This window comes from Coturnix japonica, chromosome 27 (genome assembly GCF_054131305.1).
Source record: "Coturnix japonica strain WE chromosome 27, WE-NBRP24, whole genome shotgun sequence".
Classification (NCBI taxonomy): Eukaryota; Metazoa; Chordata; class Aves; order Galliformes; family Phasianidae; genus Coturnix; species Coturnix japonica.
This window is the reverse complement of record NC_140689.1, coordinates 7,869,843-7,887,823: the sequence shown is the minus strand read 5'-3', so window position 1 is coordinate 7,887,823 and position 17,981 is coordinate 7,869,843. Positions and strand designations below refer to the sequence as shown.

Sequence of the window (17,981 nt, the reverse complement as noted above, 5' to 3'; positions counted from 1 at the left end):
TTTACCTCTGCGAATTGACTTGATTCTCCTTTACCTTCGGTGGCCTCTGCAACTTGTCGTGTGGGGCTCCATACAGCAGCTTTCCATCTGCGATGCTTCCCTACAATACGACATGATCCGTCTGTGAATAGGGCAAATTTCTTTTCGTTTTCTGGTAGCTCATTGTATGGTGGTGCCTCTTTAGCACGTGATACCTCTTCTGTAGGTGGTGTTTCGATTTTTTTACTCTCAGGCCAGTCCATGATCACTTCTAGAATTCCAGGACGGCTGAGTTTTCCCATTCGAGCTCGTTGAGTAATTAATGAAATCCACTTACTCCAAGTGGCATCAGTAGCATGATGGGTGGAGGGAACCTGTCCTTTAAACATCCAGTTTATTACTGGCAAGCGAGGTGCTAGAAGAAGCTGAACCTCTGTCCCAACTACTTCAGAAGCAGCCCGAACCCCCTCATACACGGCTAAGATCTCCTTCTCAGTTGGAGTGTAGCGCTCCTCAGACCCTTTATATGCTCGACTCCAAAATCCTAGGGGTCGGCCTCGGGTCTCTCCTGAGGCTCTTTGCCACAAACTCCAGGTGGGACCTTTCTCTCCAGCAGCAGTGTAGAGGATGTTCTTCACATCCTGTCCCGTCCGTACTGGCCCCAAGGCCACGGCACGGGCTATTTCTTGTTTTATCTGCTCAAAAGCCTGCTGCTGCTCAGGACCCCATGAGAAATTATTCTTCTTCCGTGTTACCTGATAGAGAGGGCTCACTATGTGGCTGTAGTTTGGGACATGCATTCTCCAAAAGCCCACTACTCCCAGAAAAGATTGGGTCTCTGTTTTATTTGTGGGCGGAGACATAGCAGTGATTTTGTCAATCACATCTGCTGGGATGTGACGACGTCCATCTTGCCATTTTATGCCTAAGAACTGGATTTCCTGGGCAGGCCCCTTCACCTTGCTGCGCTTAATGGCAAAACCAGCTTTCAAAAGAATTTGGATTATCTGTTTCCCTTTCTTGGAAACCTCTGCTGCTGTATGGCCCCACACCACAATGTCATCAATATACTGCAAGTGCTCAGGAGCATTACCCTGTTCCAAAACAGCTTGGATCAATCCATGGCAAATTGTTGGGCTGTGCTTCCACCCCTGGGGTAAACGGTTCCAGGTATACTGAATACCTCTCCAGGTAAAAGCAAACTGTGGCCTACATTTTGCAGCCAATGGGATGGAAAAGAAGGCATTAGCAATATCAATGGTGGCATACCACCTAGCTTCTTTTGACTCCAGTTCATACTGGAGTTCTAGCATGTCTGGTACAGCAGCACTTAATGGAGGTGTAACTTCATTCAGGCCACGGTAATCTACCGTCAGCCTCCATTCCCCACTGGTTTTACGCACTGGCCATATGGGGCTGTTAAAAGGCGAGTGCGTTTTGCTAATCACTCCCTGATTTTCTAATTGGCGAATTAGCTTGTGAATGGGGAGCAATGAGTCCCTATTGGTGCGGTACTGCCGTCTGTGAACCACTTTGGTGGCAATTGGTACCTCTTGGTCTTTTACCTGGAGCAACCCCACAACAGAAGGATCATCTGACAGACCAGGTAAAGTTGACAGCTGCTTAACACCATTTGTGTTTACAGCAGCTATCCCAAAGGCCCATCGATACCCCTTGGGATCCTTGAAATATCCCATCCTAAGGTAATCGATTCCCAGTATACATGGAGCCTCTGGACCAGTCACAATAGGGTGTCTCTGCCAGTTTTTACCAGTGAGGCTTATTTCGGCCTCCAACATAGTCAATTCTTGGGAACCCCCAGTCACTCCATGGATATATATTGGTTGTGTCCCTTGGTGACTTGAGGGCATTAGGGTGCATTGTGCACCAGTGTCCACCAAGGCTTTATATTTCTGTGGTCGAGATGTGCCAGGCCACTTAATCCACACAGTCCAGTATACTCTATTGTCCCTTTCCCCCCCCTGGCTGGGGGCAGGGCCCCTCTATTGTTTACCTCGGCGGCTTGCAGCAACTGGAACTTTCCCCCGTTTGGAAGAGTTCACCTTGGTGGTTGTTTTGGATTGTAATTCTTTCACTCGTGCCTGAAGTGCAGAAGTGGATGAGTTATACCACTTCTTTATATCCTCCCCATGATTACTCAAGAAATACAACAAAGCAAAACGTATGGTCTTATCATTGTCGTTTGCTTGAATACGAGGTGTCTTATCGTTGTCATTTGCTTGAATACGAGGACGTCTCTTTTTTATGGTTGAGATTTTCGATGATACAGGTCGAGAGGAACTCATGTTGTTTAGCTCTCTCAATAGGCGATCGTGGAAATCCTGGTTTCCATCATCTGGTACCACCGTGGATTCATCTACATCAGGCACATTAGCCAATTTGTCAATAATATCACTTTGTGTTTCCTCCACTTTGTCTAACCTTTCCACTATTTTTTTTCCCATTTGGACAATGGCTGAAGTATAAAGCTTAACTTCTGTAGCGCTTATAAATAATTCAAGCTCCTGAAGTCTGCTAATTAGCTCATTTACAGGGGGCTTTCTTTCCCCTTTGCCATATACCAATGCAAGTGCACTGGCATGCTTTTCTGGAGCTGCCTTTGTAAAGTCACGCCACATTTGTCGTGGAACGTGGACTGCTTCAGGATCATGTAATTGGTTTGGATTGTTACGATTGAACTGGGGGCTGTAGAGCATTTCCACCAGAGCCCTTTCTCTCAAAAATTGGATACCTTTCTCCATATCAGTCCATTTCTTTTTCTCAGGCTCCAAGTCCCGTTTAAAGGGGAATCTATCTCTTACCGCTATCAACATCCGCTTCCAGAGGGTGTAGGACCGATTTTGGCATGTGCCTATACCTCTGTCCACACGTGAGTCCCTGGAAATGCTACCCAGTTGGCGAGCTTCACTGCCATCGAGCCACGCACTGTTGGCACCATTGTCCCAGCAGCGAAGTAACCAAGTGACCATATTTTCTTTTGGCTGACGTGTGAAATCCTTTCTCAGATCTCGAATTTCACTCAGTTTAAAAGATCGATCAATAATGGTCGTAATACTTTGCTCACCTTTTGCTCTATCAAGAGTCCCAGGTGTTAATGTTGGCAGCTGTGTTGATGAGGCTGCCCCATCTATAAGTTTGGACTCGAGAAATTCTCGTAAAGAAAATCTAGCTTTTGGCTCCTCGTCTGACTCTGACCCTGACTCTGACGCTTGTGTTATTTCCTCCAGGCGACCTTCCTCCTTTTTCCTCTCTCCTAACTTTCTCTCTCCTAACTTTCTCTGCTCCTCTGACTTCTTCTCCTCCTCTAACATCTTCTTATACTGCTCTAACAACCTCTGCTCCGCCGACTTCCTCTGGTCTTCTGACTCCTCCTGCTCTCCTGAGTCCCCCTGACCTCCCGAGTCCCCCTGCTCTCCTGAGTCCCCCTGCTCTCCTGAGTCCTGCTCTCCTAACTCCCTCCGCTCTTCTAACTCCTTCTGCATTTTCTCTATCTGAGTTGAAACTCGTTTTGTTTTTCGCCCTCTTACAGGGGCAACCAACATTGTATCTGGTGCCCCCAGTGGTTGGTTAAGTTGGAGTACATACGGTTCAGACTTGAGGGTGTCGCATTCTGCCCTGAGGACGTTATAACTAGACTGGAGGGCGTCGTGCTCAGACTGGAGAGCGTTGTGCTTACACAGGAGGGCGCTGCGCGCTGCCCGGAGATTGTCGTACCTGGACTGGAGGTCTTTGTGTTCAGACTGGAGAGTGTCGTGCTCGGACCGGAGGGCATCGCGCTCAGTCTGGAGAGTGTCATGCTCGGACCGGAGGGCATCGCGCTCAGTCTGGAGAGTGTTGAGCTTGGTCTGGAGGGCATTGTGCTCGGTCTGAAGAGTGTTATGCTCGGACTGAAGAGTGTTGTGCTCGGTCCGAAGGGCATTGTGCTCAGTCTGAAGAGCGTTATGCTCGGACCGGAGGGCATTATGCACAGACTGAAGAGTGTTGTGCTCGGACTGGAGGGCATCACAGTTGGATTGGAAGGCATCATGCTTGGCCTGAAGGGTGCCGCACTCAGACTGGACGGCGTCATACTTGGACTGGAGAGTGTTGTGCTCGGTCTGGAGGGCATTGTGCTCGGTCCGGAGGGCATCGCGCTCAGTCTGGAGAGTGTTGTACTCGGACCGGAGGGCACCGTGCTCGGACTGGAGAGTGTCGTGCTCGGACCGGAGGGCGCTGTGCTCGGACTGGAGAGTGTCGTGCTCGGACCGGAGGGCATCGCGCTCAGTCTGGAGAGTGTCATGCTCGGACTGGAGGGCGCCGTGCTCGGACTGGAGAGTGTCGTGCTCGGACTGGAGAGTGTCGTGCTCGGACCGGAGGGCGCTGTGCTCGGACTGGAGAGTGTTGAGTTGGGATTGCAGGGACCTTTTCTCATCCCAAAGTTTTCCTGCGTCAGCTCTAAGATTCTCTTTCTCGTACCAGATTGAGTCTCGTTGGTACAGGAGATCTTTTCTCTCAGCTTCAAAAACTTTTTCTCTCTCTACCTTCTCATCCCAAAGTTTTTCTGCGTTAGCTCTAAGACTCTCTTTCTCGTACCAGATTGAGTCTCGTTGGTACAGGAGATCTTTTCTCTCAGCTTCAAAAGCTTTTTCTCTCTCTACCTTCTCAGTCCAAAGTTTTTCTGCCTCAGCTCTAAGACTCTCCTTCTCGGCCCTGAGACTCTCTCTCTCAGCTTCTAAAACTTCCCTCTCAGGAATGGTATTGACTAAGGCCCAATAAGCATTAGCTAGGCCCAAAATCATTTGTGCCTCCTGAGATCTGCCTGAGCCACAACATTCCTGCCTCAAATATGCAATCAAACTCTCAGGATTCTTCAATTGTTCAGGAGTGAAGCTCCATAACACTGAAGATGTCTGTCCTTTGAGAATCTCTTCAATTCCCTGCCACTCAGTATTCTCTGGTTCTAGGGAAGACTTCCTCCGGATGTTATAAACCCAGATACTGAGTGAGATTATTACAATAATCAACAGTAAGATCAGGGAGATTAAGAGTGTGGCCCACTGATCATTCAAAAACTGCATAAAGGATTCATAGAAAGAAAGAGGAGCACGCTTAAAAATCACCATTTCTGTATAATTAGTTGCATTAGTTGCTCCCTCTGGAGCTGTATACAGATACGAAGTGAGCATTGCTAACCATGCTTTCAATCCATTATACAATTGTATAGCTCCATAAGAAAAAGTGGCTAGCTTAAACATGACCCAATATGTTCGGAGCGTCTCAAAAAAGGAACCAATGGCACACAGTCCCTGGTAAAACAAATTTAGTAGAGAAAACATTTTTTTTTCCTCCAATAGAGAGAAAAAAGTAAAAGAAAACAAAGCTCAGCAGTGTTTATAAAATATACCGGAGTATTGGCAGTCCGCCTGGACTTTCAAGGTCAAGCTCGCAGGTGCAGAATCGCAAACACGAGATAGCTCCTTAACAGGGAAAAAAACTCGTAGCTCTGTTAAAAGCTAAAAGAGCAACAGAAGAAAACACAGAAAAACAGCAACTCAATTTGCCCGCATTCTCCACCAAAATCTGTCACGGTTTGAACTAAAAATCCACCTGCGTCCGTGACAGGGGGCCGTAGGCCCCGGAGGGGCCCTAGGCCGAAAGGAAAAAATTAATTAGGAAAAGAAAACAGCGGCAACGATCTGAGGAGGCACACTTATTTACTAAATACTATATCGAAATACAGGATAACACAATATAATACAATATAATTGAAATTGAGCTAACGAATCAAGCAAAATAGGAGAGAGAATGAGTCCCGTAACCGAGAGGCCTACTGTGAATCTAGGCGAACGGCTGAAGGCTCCCACACACTCCCCTGAACGCCAGAACTCGAAAGACGTCAGTCTGTTCTGCGACAGAGTTAATATAGAGTCCAGGTCCCGTGACCTATCGTGTTGTTCCCTGGGAGATGTAGTCTTCTTCTGATAAGTTGCAGATTCAGTAAAATTATTCATGCTTTATATGATGTTATGATGTGGAATACTGATAGCAAAAATTACAAAATTATTAAACCATGACAATTTCTCATGAGTTGCTGGTAGTTGCTGGCTCTGGGATTCGTGAGTGGTTTATGCCAGAAGGTGAGTCCCAGTCTTGGCATTTGAGCTCTGTGTTCCACATGCAATGTAGTTGTCAGCATTTGGGCTCATGACCTTATTCTGACTGACATATCCTGTCCTATGCCCTGGAAAACCCATATGTGCACAATCCACTGTCAAACAGAGTTCATAGAGAGGACACGTTATTCATATAAACCTTGTTTTGAAATCTTTGGTCTTTGCCCTTTACCTGTTTATCTGTAAGTTTATTTACAAGACTGCTCTGTGTCCATTTGTGTCTAGATGATAAGTAACAAAATCAGATCTCACTTAAGGCTTCCACTTGTTTACTTCTAGAAGATGGTGTGATATAGGTGCTAGGAGAGGTGAATCTATTGCAAAACAAAACAAAAATATTTCATTCAAAATTGAGCTTAGATACTTTCTTCTTGTAGTTCAGACTCTTTTACAAGGAATACAAATATGCAATCAGGTAATAGTGCAATCAGTGTCCTAATCAAAGTCAGGGGTCACTTGCTAGATGATCTCTTCGTTTGACACAAGTAGTAGGTGGCCAGATAGATAGTAGAGGACAGACAATCGCTATAGATAAAGAAACAATACAACCAAAATCAATTCAAACTTTTTTACTCTTATGACAGCAATATGAGTCATGCTGAAAAAACCTTCACAGCACACCTTTGTTTTGTTTTTTTTCCCCTGGTAAATGTTTCAAAGGCTGAATATGAAATTTGGGTACAATTATTATTCCATTAAAAATAAAGATGTACTGCATCTGATTTCACTGTGTATCCAAACAGTTTTTAACATTTTATTTTTTTTTTTTTCCAGAACAAAATTGCACCAAGTAAATTTGTGCTAGAAACTTGCACTTAACACAGGAAAGAAACATTATTTTCTGGGCTGAGTGTACAGATGCTGCTGCTTTGGTACACGTGAAGTTCTTTTGTGTTTTATAGTCAAGTGTGTGATTTTTTTTTTTTCCACGTGGATGTACTTTTCTTTTGAAATGCCATAAAAATGTATTTTCTCTGCTTCCAAACAAAGATCTACAAGTATGTGATGCACTGACATGTCAGCAGTTACACAGGATAATTTTCCATGAAAAGGATGCTAATTAAATTTGAATCAAAATGAATTTGAACTAGAACTTGCCTTCTGGTGGGTGAAGCATGTAACAAAAGTAATAGCCTATGAAAAAATGGGACACGTGTATGAAGGTTTTTCTTTTGTGGTGTGGCACTCAGGAAAATACTCTTCATGTTGTGGAATTTCACGGTGCAGTGGTTGGTAAGTTTCTCTCTATTTCATTCCCCATAGATACTCTTGAAGCAGAACTGCTGAGTCACAGCCTGCACCAGTGACGGAGCTCCTGGTGGGAAGGCAGGGCCTACCCAGGGGAGCTTAAGTGCATGTAATGTGTCTGAGTGATTGGAAGGGCTGGAGCCAAGATCTACCCTTTCCAACACCTCATTTGAGGGTTGGTGAAGGTGAGGATATCTTGTTGGAGATTCCTGTATACCTGAGGCCTTCTCAAAGTAAGTAGCTACTTTTCTTTATTTCTGTGTCTGCTGTGTTTGAGCAAATCCTCACTTGTTGCAGCCTGTGATCTTGCTCCTCTGCTGTTGTAGTTGTGCTTTCTGTTGTGTTACAACCCTAAATTGTGCTCTTCGTCTGTGGTAGCTCTATGGGCTTTTTCCAGACCTTATTTAAAAACAAATGGAAAATGGGCAAAGTGGGTGTGAGAGTCAGACGAAAAAGTTTGGGTTTCACAGTGTCAACAACATGTATTGCCTCCTTTGGATTCCTTGACAGGTGACAAAAGATCAGAATTTCTATATTCTTCGCTGCACTATTTGTTACAAGGCTATACTACAAAAGGAGAACTGTGGTTTCTTTTTCCTATTTCCATTTCTTTTCTTCCTGTTCATTAAACTTCTCTTTGTAGAACATAGTTTATCAACTGGATGTATATGAAAGGATGCAGCCTTTTCAGCCAGAAATTTGACTCAAGCACTGCTGTTGAGAGGAGAATGCCAGTTGTGCTTGACAACTTAGTACTCTGTTGAGTGTGGAGTAGCTTTTGATTAGTTTTAGTTTTAATGTAGGCATTCTGCAGGTGAGAGGAGGTTCATGTAGAATCAAGGTAAATGTTTTTGAAAGGCTGTTTCATTTGCTCAAGCAGCAATAATAAACTTGCAATTGTTGCATATATATTTCTAGGCAAGTCAGTAATTTGCTTCCAAAGTGATTTGGTTATGTTTGGCCACTCGTAATGAAAAGCCTTATTCTGATTAATCTACAGCACATGTCAATTAATCTCTTGTGTAAGACTGAACTATAGTGCCTAATGTGGTTCTTCAAAGTGATAACCCTCTTATGCTTTGCTAAAAAAGTACTTGTCTTTGCAGTTCTGAAATAGATTAAATTAAATTTCACATTGTTGCTGTGAAGAGAGGAGGTAGGAAGAGCCCAGTCTCATAGAATCATAACTGGAAAGCAGTTTTGCTCTTCATGAACACTCTTGTAACCTCACTGTACTAACCTATGGGCAGAACCTAAAGGAAATGACATAAAATCCAATTTAACTTCAGACTCTTTCATTTTATAAGCAAGAAGAATTTGTGAATCGGCATAGATGCAATTGAACAAAATATGTAATGCAAGCCCTTTTTCATTGACTTAATTTAACCAATTTCAGCCACGTGTCAAATCACATGAGGGGGATGCTCTAGAAACTAGTAAAGTCACAAACCTCTTAACTAATCTTGTTGATGCTAATTTAAATTCTTGTAATAAATTTCTATTATAAAAATATCAGAGGGAAATAGGAAATGCTGGTACATAATGCTCAGGAGATATGAAAACTAGTCTGATTGGCTGGGAAACTTGTGCCTTTCAAAATTCCACACTTACGAGCAGTCCTATGAATGTTTTGGTCAGTTGCTGGCATTTAATGAAACCTGCAGAATTCATGGCATCTCTAAGAGTCCCACATTGCATTAGTTGATGATGGGGCTTGGGCCAACAGGCTCAGTGTCTCTGGATGATGGATCTCAGGTTGAAAATCACTGTGCTCGCTCACCCTTCTGATCATCCTGGACGTCAGATTCATGGGAAATCAAAGTTGCTTTGTTGTGCTCATTTCTGAATGGAAACGCTTTGCACGCCTCTCATGTCTACATCTGGGCTTTGGGTCAGATGCTTTGCACACTCAAGATTTCATTCAGTAGCTGTGGCAGAGTGCATCATGTTAGGTTTTCATTTGTCAGTCCTGGGTGCTTGAAACTGTAAGGAAGAGCCATTCTCACAATATGAGTGAGAAACCTGAAGTTGTGGGGTCCTCAGCGCATCAGCTGCAGCTGACTAGCTAGTTAAAGATAATCTGGTCTTTCTAATTTAAAAATGTAGTGTAAGATGATAAGTTAAAGGGAACACTGTTACGGTTGTACATGACGCTAGAATAGATTTGTCCTCAGTGCTGTTACAAAACAAGTCTCCACAAACAAATTTTAGTGTCTCATTAAAGACTGCTTTATTGAGAGCATAGTGAACAATGGATATTTAAGGTTATTTTTTGAGAGCAGAAATTATTTACGTTTAAAGAAAACTTTGACTTTATTTCTTGACCATCTTAAGCTATAAATCTTAAGCTGTGTTTTACTTGCTCTGTTATTACCAGAAATGCAGTGTAGTAAAACATGAAGTACTCAAAAAAAACCCCGCAAACATTATTGAAGTCTTATATGGGCACTTAATGTTGAAACATCTTTACTACCAGTTTATAGACACTTAAAATATCATTGTCCTATAAGGTCAATTGCTCTTGCAACTTCACTAGTGGCAGTTACACTGCCTACCCTGTATTGCATTAAACCTTTGTGTACTTATTTAGAGTCATGTGCTTCTTCCATTTTCAATGCTCTTACATATGTTATAGGAATCAGAACTTTTAAAGTAGGCTTTTAAAAATCGGATGTAACTTTTAAATCATATGTGCCTTCCTTTTGTTTATTTCTAGAGCTGTTAGAGACACAAATGAAAATTCTTTTGTAATATAATTGATGTCTGACTATAACATGAATCTTGTCATATTCAACTTTTACCTCTGTTCTTGTACTTGTATCATTCTGCTCTTTTAGCAGAATTGAAGAGGATAGTGTCTGGTCTTGATAGCTTGGGTACAAAAAGGGATCTATGGCGAGTCCTAAATGAAATCATTTATCTGCTTTAAAACTATACTTCAAGGACTGTTATGCCTTCAGCAGAGATTTGCAGGGGAGGGGAAGAGATCAGAAGGAAAAACTGAAGCGATGGGTCATCATGACATACTTGCGTACAAGCATCAATAAATACACTTCTTAGGGGCAGTTGCTGGTACGTCTTCCTCCCAAATATGAGTACAGAGGTATGGTGTCTGCCAGCACCCACTGGGCAGCTCAACACACAGCTACATGCCACACACACTCAGGAGAATGCACAAAAGGTAATTTGTGTAGGCATAAATATATGTACCGAGAATATAATTCCTTAGGAGCAGGCAAGCTGATTGTTTGATTCAAATTGTTTCTTAATTGAAACACAAAACAGCTCCTCTTTAATCTTCAGAGTACTTGAAATCATGTCTAGCTGGGAATATATGAACAACAGTATATGAACTGCATCTTTGAGGAATGATGTCTCTACTTTTTTCCAGTAACAGATGCCATTTGGATTAACAAATAGGGATTCTCCTCACAGCAGCAGTATCTGATGGGGTTATCAAATTCTCTGAAACTAAAGAGAATGTGACAGTGACATCAATCAGATGTTATTGCTGCACATACAAATTCATTTGCTAGCCCAAGTGGTAGTTCATTTTTGTGCAGCTGGGAAATTCCTTTCAAGATTTGGTAATAGCTCAGCAGTGTGTATGAGTGGATTTGTATACATAAATGACATATATGGGTGCTGTGGCAGCAGTACAAAGCCATACAAATCTGGAGCTGTTTGTTCCTGATTTGAGGCTTTCCATCATCAGAGCTTTGTCTTTTTGGCCTGTGTTAAACATGGGGTGCATAACATCAAGTTGAAACTTGCCGTGGTAGATTCACAGATGTTTCACCTATGTATTTGTTAAATTAAATGTAGGTCTGTAGTGACAAATTTCAGTCTTGATTAAACCTACGTCGGATTATAGTCTGGTGCTGCAGTTTTCACGTTCATTTTGTAGTGGAGTAGGTATCAGGCTTAAAACCTTAACCATAATATTTAGAGGATGTTCAACACTAGACTTCTGTTATAACATTGCCTTTATGGTTTTAAATGGTAATTGCCCTAGTGGCTATTTTATGCACTCAAGTATAAGTGCTCTATATGTGTATAATACCTGGATTTAACAGTTGTCTTTGTTCAGAGCCATATCAGGCATAGCAACAGCTCCTGTGGGTCAAAAGCTTTTGCCTTTTGAATACCCTCCGTGCCTCTCTGAGTTGACCTTCTCTTAGGAAATAGGTTCACAATAGGGCTGAAATGTCCTGCATGCATTTCTCATTTCGTAGTGGAGCATTGCAACTGCTGTGTCCTCTTGGGCTTTGAGCTTTGAAGAGCTCCTCTTCCTTATGGCTGCTTTTAGACAAGAAAAAATATGCCAGCAGACTCTATATCTGTGCGTTAGCACTCCATGTACTGCATTCCCTTTCTGGGCTGTTGCATTAATTTCACAGTGTTTTCCAATATCTAGTAGCTCTGAATCAAAAGAATCTTGGTCTTTTCTGTTTCTAGCAGTTCTGGATTTAGAACAGTCTAGAAATTAAACGATGTCCTAATCTTTCCTTAGTGGCAAATGAGGGAAGAGTACTTGTCTGTGTGGGCATGGCCAAATTGTGGCACTGGGACTTACAGTCCTGATGTTAATCCATGGAGAGAACATCCTCCTATCCACACTGTTATTGGGCCATGAGAAATTAGTTTATTATGAACAGGATTTAGGAAAAAAAATTAATGAAGTGTCATTAAAAAATATATATATATATATATATACACATATATATTTTTTCTTAAAGCACCCTGTAAAGTAAAAGCATGAATTCAGTTTGTTTGTGGAGTCAGAGGCATCTCGATATGTATTCGCACTTGTTAATGAAGGGGGACAGCTGCCTGGAGATGCAGAAATTGTAGTTGAAAGGAACTCTGAGAAACACTTATAAGTGTATGTCTATGTATTTTTATAGTCTTTTGTACAGATTTGTATCTATTCACTGTAAGAGAAACGCTATCCTTTTACAGTCTCCATTGAGTGGTATTGGCTTTGAAAGGTATATTCCACCCCTGCTTTGTTCACATATGCACATTATTTCTATTTTAAGGTTTGCTGTGAGTAAAAGCAATCACTGGGTAGGATTCATCTCCTTACAACTATGTCTCTTTAGAGTCAGTGGAGATCACATCAGGACAGTCAGTAGATTCTCGAGTGCAATTCCTGCTATCTTAAAGCAACACTTAAATAGGTCAGATTAATTGTGCCTGAGAGGTTTATTTCTTTCCACTGATTATGGAGGGAGAGTAGATGTTTGTATCACAGTCATCAGCTCTGAAGCTCAGTGATGTGCATCCCACCTGTGGTGTCAGCACAGAGTGGTTCCTGCAGTGAGGTGCTTCCCATCTACTGGCCTCCCGCTCTGCATTTCTGTGGTTCTGCTTTCCTGCACACCAGTATGATTTTTGCCTTGACATTAGAGTTCATAGATGTGAAAATGTAGTCTCCAGATGTTTTAATTCTGCCTGTCAGCACAAGAACCACATTCTAAAACACTTCATTTGACATAATGCATAGGAGAGAAGTGGAGGTGCTGTAGGAGACTTTGTCAAATGGGTCCTTTGCTGTTACAACTAGGGCAAGTTAGCCCTGTTTTGAGCATGGTTGGATTATGCAACCTCCAAAAGCCTCTTCCAGTCTGGTTAATTCTATGACTCTTCATCCAGAGTTTTTCAAATTCATGGTTATTAGTGGCAGGTTTTAAGTCGGGCAATCTGTCTTTTAACAGGTCATAACATAGCAGCCAGTCTTGGGCCTGTACCTTGCTATCTGACCTATTCCTGGGGCTGGATGAGGAGAGCTGCCTGGATTTTCTCCATGAAGTTAGGCAGGATCTTCTGTAGGTACTCAGCAGAGCATTGCTTGGCAAACTTTTTTTCCCCTTTCCTTCCTCTACAAAGAATAAGTATATAGAATAAAGTGAAAGAAGATATTTTTCTGTTCTGCTAAGGCAATTTTGTAAGACTTGGCGTGAGTATCCTGGGAGTCTAAGCTAAAGATGGTGAACATATGGGAAAGCCCAGGAGGAAGCACAGAGTTTTAGTTTTCAAACCTTACTCTTGGATTGCTACAGTAATGTAATGAAAGGACATTAAATGAGCTGAAGTTATTAAACCCTAAAGGTTACAGAGTCCTATTGGGGGCCACATTCAAAATGTAATTAAGCCAAGTCCAGATATTTTAATTTCTAGCTGGAGATTTACACAACATAAGTAGATTCTTCTTCCAATTCTAAACTTTATTGAAAATAAGCTTGTTAACTTGTTTATTTCTCTCTAGCAGTAACTGAATAGACATTGTTTAGAGCCACTTGGCTCTAGTAAAACAGTAGGTACCAGTATCAAAGAGTCATGGTTCAAATCAGATCATGTATCTGGGAAAACAGATGCTTGCACTCTGCTATTAAAGTCTCACTCCCCCAAAACCATGTAGTCTGCAAATGGTTATCCATTCTGATCCTCCAAGGCTCTCCCTGCCTGTTGTTCCAGATGGTCCATTGCTGGTATAATGCTCTCCATTACAGTGTGTGAGAGAACAATGGTCCTAGAACTGTTAATTCTGCTTATTAGGAATATAGGATTACACTTATAAGAGGTTGTTTCCATCTAAAACATTCCGATTTCATTGTAAAATGAACTTGAGTGAGTTTAACTCTTCAAGAACACTATCTTTAAAAAACAAAACACAAGAACAACAACAACAAAAAGTTCACCAAACATGAACACCACCGAGAAAAATCCTTAAAACAAGCCAAAATCCAAAACCAAGGACATATCTTTATGGATTTGACTTGGCTTCCTATTGCTGGATTGGCTCAGCTTTTAGTAGTCCCTTCTCTCCTTCTGTCTGACTAGCTGCTCTTCTCTGAAGGAGTCGGATTGGCTCTGCTATCTATTTTCCTCAGGGAGAAAGCTGGCATGTGGTTCAGGTGCCTTGTGCTGCAGTTTGCAGGTCTGTGCTGGAAAGCTGACTCTTGAGATGACCTGGGTGAAAAAGAAGACGTCACTCCCTCTGCCCCACATCAGTTTATTTCTTGGACTAATTCTGTGACCTGTTTGGGCATTGTGACTCCAAACAAGTTTATTCATGAAACACATCTTGAGTGTGTCCTGTGACTGCCTTGGAGCTGGGAAGATGATTTGAGGGGGCAAGAAGCCAGCAGTCTGCCTTGGTGAGTTGTGCGCACACTAGCTAGGGTTTGAGTGACCTGGAATAATCAGGCACTGGCAAGGTATACCTGTGTGCTGTGAAAAGGTGTGGATTAGAATTCTTAAGGTGAGGGGAGACTCAGTCCTAAAACTCGCTCCTTGGTTGTTTGTCTTGACTGTTGGAGGCAACGGGCTGGCACTGAAAAAATGCTTAAGTTTTAAATTCAGAACAAAAACCTGCAGCAAGCCAAATCACCTTATTTAGAACTTACTAATTGCTTATAACTTTGCTACATCAGTGAAGACATTAGTTAGAAGCAATTGTGGGGCAAGGAGGAAGATAAGAACATGTTTTTAAGACTGTCTTAATATTCAGTCGTACTAAACAAGGTTGCTATGCTTGAGACAACAAGAGTAGAGGAGAACTGCTGAGAGTTGCTCTCCTGCTGGAAGGTGTTTGTGTTTGGAAGTACAAGCACTCTGCCCAAGAGACAGCGGGCTGCAGGCTGGCGTAAAAGCTGCTTCAAAGACAGAATCCAGTGAGAATGGTTTGTATGCAGGTGGAGGAGAACATGAACCTTGGGCACCACTCTCCCTTTTTTGTTTTGTTTCTCTACTCTGATAGGGTTGTGTAGGGCTGGGCTTCTTAGAGGAGTAACTGTATTAAAGACAGCAATTCCTGAAAAGGTCAATTTAGGATACCTTCGTCTTGATCGGTAAACAGACAAAAAAATAGATGTGTGAGTTTTGCACTTGAATCTCGATGAGCAGGAGGCATGTGGTAATGTGTGAGAAGAGCCTCAATGTGCAGAGCAGCCCAGAGAGACCAGTTCAGCAGCAGATCTGGATGTGGGAGTCAGACAACGCTCCCACATTAATTAATGAGGTGAGGAAAGAAATAGAATCACGTGTTTTCCAAGTTTGTTCTCCAGAGAAGATTTATCTGGAAAAGCTTCTGTGTTGATTTAATGGAGATGTGCACACTATGAGGTGTTTGTATGAACAGTTCTGAGCTATTTGGATGCATGTCCCAAAAGCAGAGTAGGGCAAGCGGTGAGAAACTTCTCCCCTGCTTTTTTATTTGCTTACCTTATTTCTCACTGAACGAAGGTGCATTGGGTCTGAGGGCAGTGTCTGAGCCAGTTATTCCTCTGTCCTTCCGGGGTACAGTGCCAGTCCCTGCCTGTTCCCTGCCGGGTGTTTCCTGAGGGAAAACTGAATGAGGAGTGGGGAGTGAAGAACCTGTTTCCCCCAGGAGAGCAGCTCAGGGATTTGTATTGAAACAGGCCAATGATTGAGCTTAGTCCTTAACCAAAGTGTTAATGCTGGCAGCTTGCCTGCACAGTATAAAAAAAGAAGTAAAAAAAAAGGTAGGGGGAAGGATGAGGGTGAAGATGTGGATGGAAAAGAAAACACAGCAGCCTGTACAACCCATGCAAAAGAGACAAAATGAATGTGCTACAAGGAAGGCAAGCTTCCTGGGTGAGGTCAGAATGGAGAGGGGAGCAGGTCACAGGCACAAGCTTGAGAAGGTTAGCTTTGAAAAGCACTCCAATGGCTTTTTTCTGTGCTAGGGAGCAGCAGCTGTTGGTTGTGCCTCTGCTGAGATTGAATTTTGATCTACTTCAAGCTGCAGTAAAAAAGATGCAATATCCTCTGCAAAATGCCTGCTGAGCACAGAGCTGGGTTTGTAGGGATTGCATGGGTAGATCAATCTATTGGCTTATTAGCTAAAATGATCAGGAATTGCATCACAATGGACTATCGATGTCCCATAGCAGCTGATGGCTCTGAATTCTCATCTCTTCTCTTTGAATATCTATTTTATGTATGTATGTATACGTATATACATACATACATGTATATAAATATAAATTTAAGTTTCTTCATAAATTTTTAGGATACAGTGCACTCGTACCTTGTAACAATTGTATCTTCTGAGATAATTGTGCCCTTAATTTTTTCTGCTGGTTGTTTCTTCTAGGCTTGCCATCTGTGGGACTGGCAGTCCTCAGTGGCTTCAAACGTCCCAGTGAAATTTGATCTGATCTTTCCTTTTTCTTTGTCTAAACAAGCATGGTCTAAACTAGTTGGTTCAGGGTGCGTGGCACACAGAGCATGCTTGACTGAGAGTTTCCAGGAAGGGTGAGGATCCTTATGAGGAAAATCCATTCTCTTCAGTGAAAGCTGCCTTCAGAGCCTGGGAGCCCTGGGACAACTGCAGCCGTGCCTTGCAGTAATCTGGTAAGCAAGAGAAAGATGAGGCTGATTGGAAAATAAACCAAAATGATACAATATTTGCAATGGATAGCTTTCCTCCTGTCTCTGCATATATTGAAAGTTTGTGCTATTTGATGATGCCTCTCCTTTCCCTACCAAATGTTTTACTGTTTTGCTGCTTGCTCTGAAGCTCTAGCAGAGACCTGCTGTGGTACGTAACTTCTAATCTGAGGGTCAGCAGGTTGGGCTCATTCAACAGCAAACTCTGTGGTCACTAAAGTGTCACTGATGCCATGTCCCGAGATACATCCCAGTAAGGTTTTCCAGAAGTGAAAAGATGACAGTTCTGACAAAGGCCGATGAAGTGGGAATTATCAAAGCAATGTAAAAGGGGAGTGTGTTCAATGAAGAAAAGAGAAGTTTCCTTTTGGGATTGGGGGAAAGGACTGAAATGAAATGAAGCTTTCTTGTAAATATTATAGAGAAACTCTTTGCTGGCTTGGCTGAAAGACAAAGTTAGCATGAAGTAAACCGGACAATTAATTGTACAGACAGTTGGATAGGCAGGCCTTGGATTTCTTCATAAAGACCATTTCCTGTGTGTTGTTAATCCTGTTGATTTAAAAACAAAACAACAACAAAAGGTTTCCTTAATTGTCCAGAAGTTTGCTGGACCCAAACCTTGATGGCTATTACGTATTTTCCACAGATTGCATAAATCTAAATTTAGTTTGGATGTCATTCTAGCTGACTCTTTTTCAGCCATGCAGTGGAATTTGAATGTGGGTTATTATAGTGGGTCCCTTTTTCCTTTACTGACAATTTTCCCAGCGGTGTAATCAGTCTGTGATAAGTTTTGATTCTGCGTTAACTCTTGTGAGATTGTTTTTATGGATTCATAAGGAATCAGACCTTTGGAACCTGCGTTAGCAGAACAGAAAAACTTTTCCTCTTGTCCTCTGGATGCAGAAACGTCGTGTCACCTAGAAAAAGTGACACAGTAATCACAAGCTGAATGTGAATTTGCAGAAGAGGGCTGTTGTATGGTCCTTAGCTTAGAACTGCATGATGCTTCTTTAGAAGGGAGACCCTGAGGAGGCGTTCAAAATGGAGTACTTGATATGCTTCATGTAAAAACCAATGCCTTAGTGGAAATCATGTGTTGCATTTTAATATTTCTGGTTTTGCTAAGGGAGAGGAGAAAAAAATAATCCAGGTTGC

At 42.3% G+C, this 17,981-nt stretch overlaps 2 protein-coding genes across 2 annotated transcripts in view; one reads left to right on the top strand and one right to left on the bottom strand.

Annotated features, from left to right (window-relative positions):
• Nucleotides 1-2,227: 2,227 nt before the first annotated feature.
• LOC146756492 (uncharacterized) lies at nucleotides 2,228-6,055 on the bottom strand. Its single transcript, XM_085524488.1, has 2 exons — nucleotides 3,715-6,055; nucleotides 2,228-2,356 (listed from the first exon to the last, which is right to left on the bottom strand). Exons 1-2 carry the CDS (start codon nucleotides 5,313-5,315, stop codon nucleotides 2,353-2,355), a joined length of 1,605 nt encoding a protein of 534 aa, XP_085380614.1. The 5' UTR covers nucleotides 5,316-6,055; the 3' UTR covers nucleotides 2,228-2,352.
• A 1,211-nt stretch (nucleotides 6,056-7,266) lies between these two features.
• Nucleotides 7,267-17,981, top strand: part of LOC107309412 (uncharacterized) — a 58,878-nt gene continuing 48,163 nt past the window's right edge. The window contains exon 1 of the mRNA XM_085524487.1: nucleotides 7,267-7,633. The gene's annotated coding sequence lies outside the window, so the exon portion shown is untranslated. The remainder of the gene's footprint in view (nucleotides 7,634-17,981) is intronic.

Excerpts from the sequence above, each read along its gene's own strand:
- LOC146756492 (XM_085524488.1), bottom strand. The coding sequence starts at position 5,315 with ATGTTTTCTCTACTAAATTTGTTTTACCAGGGACTGTGTGCCATTGGT.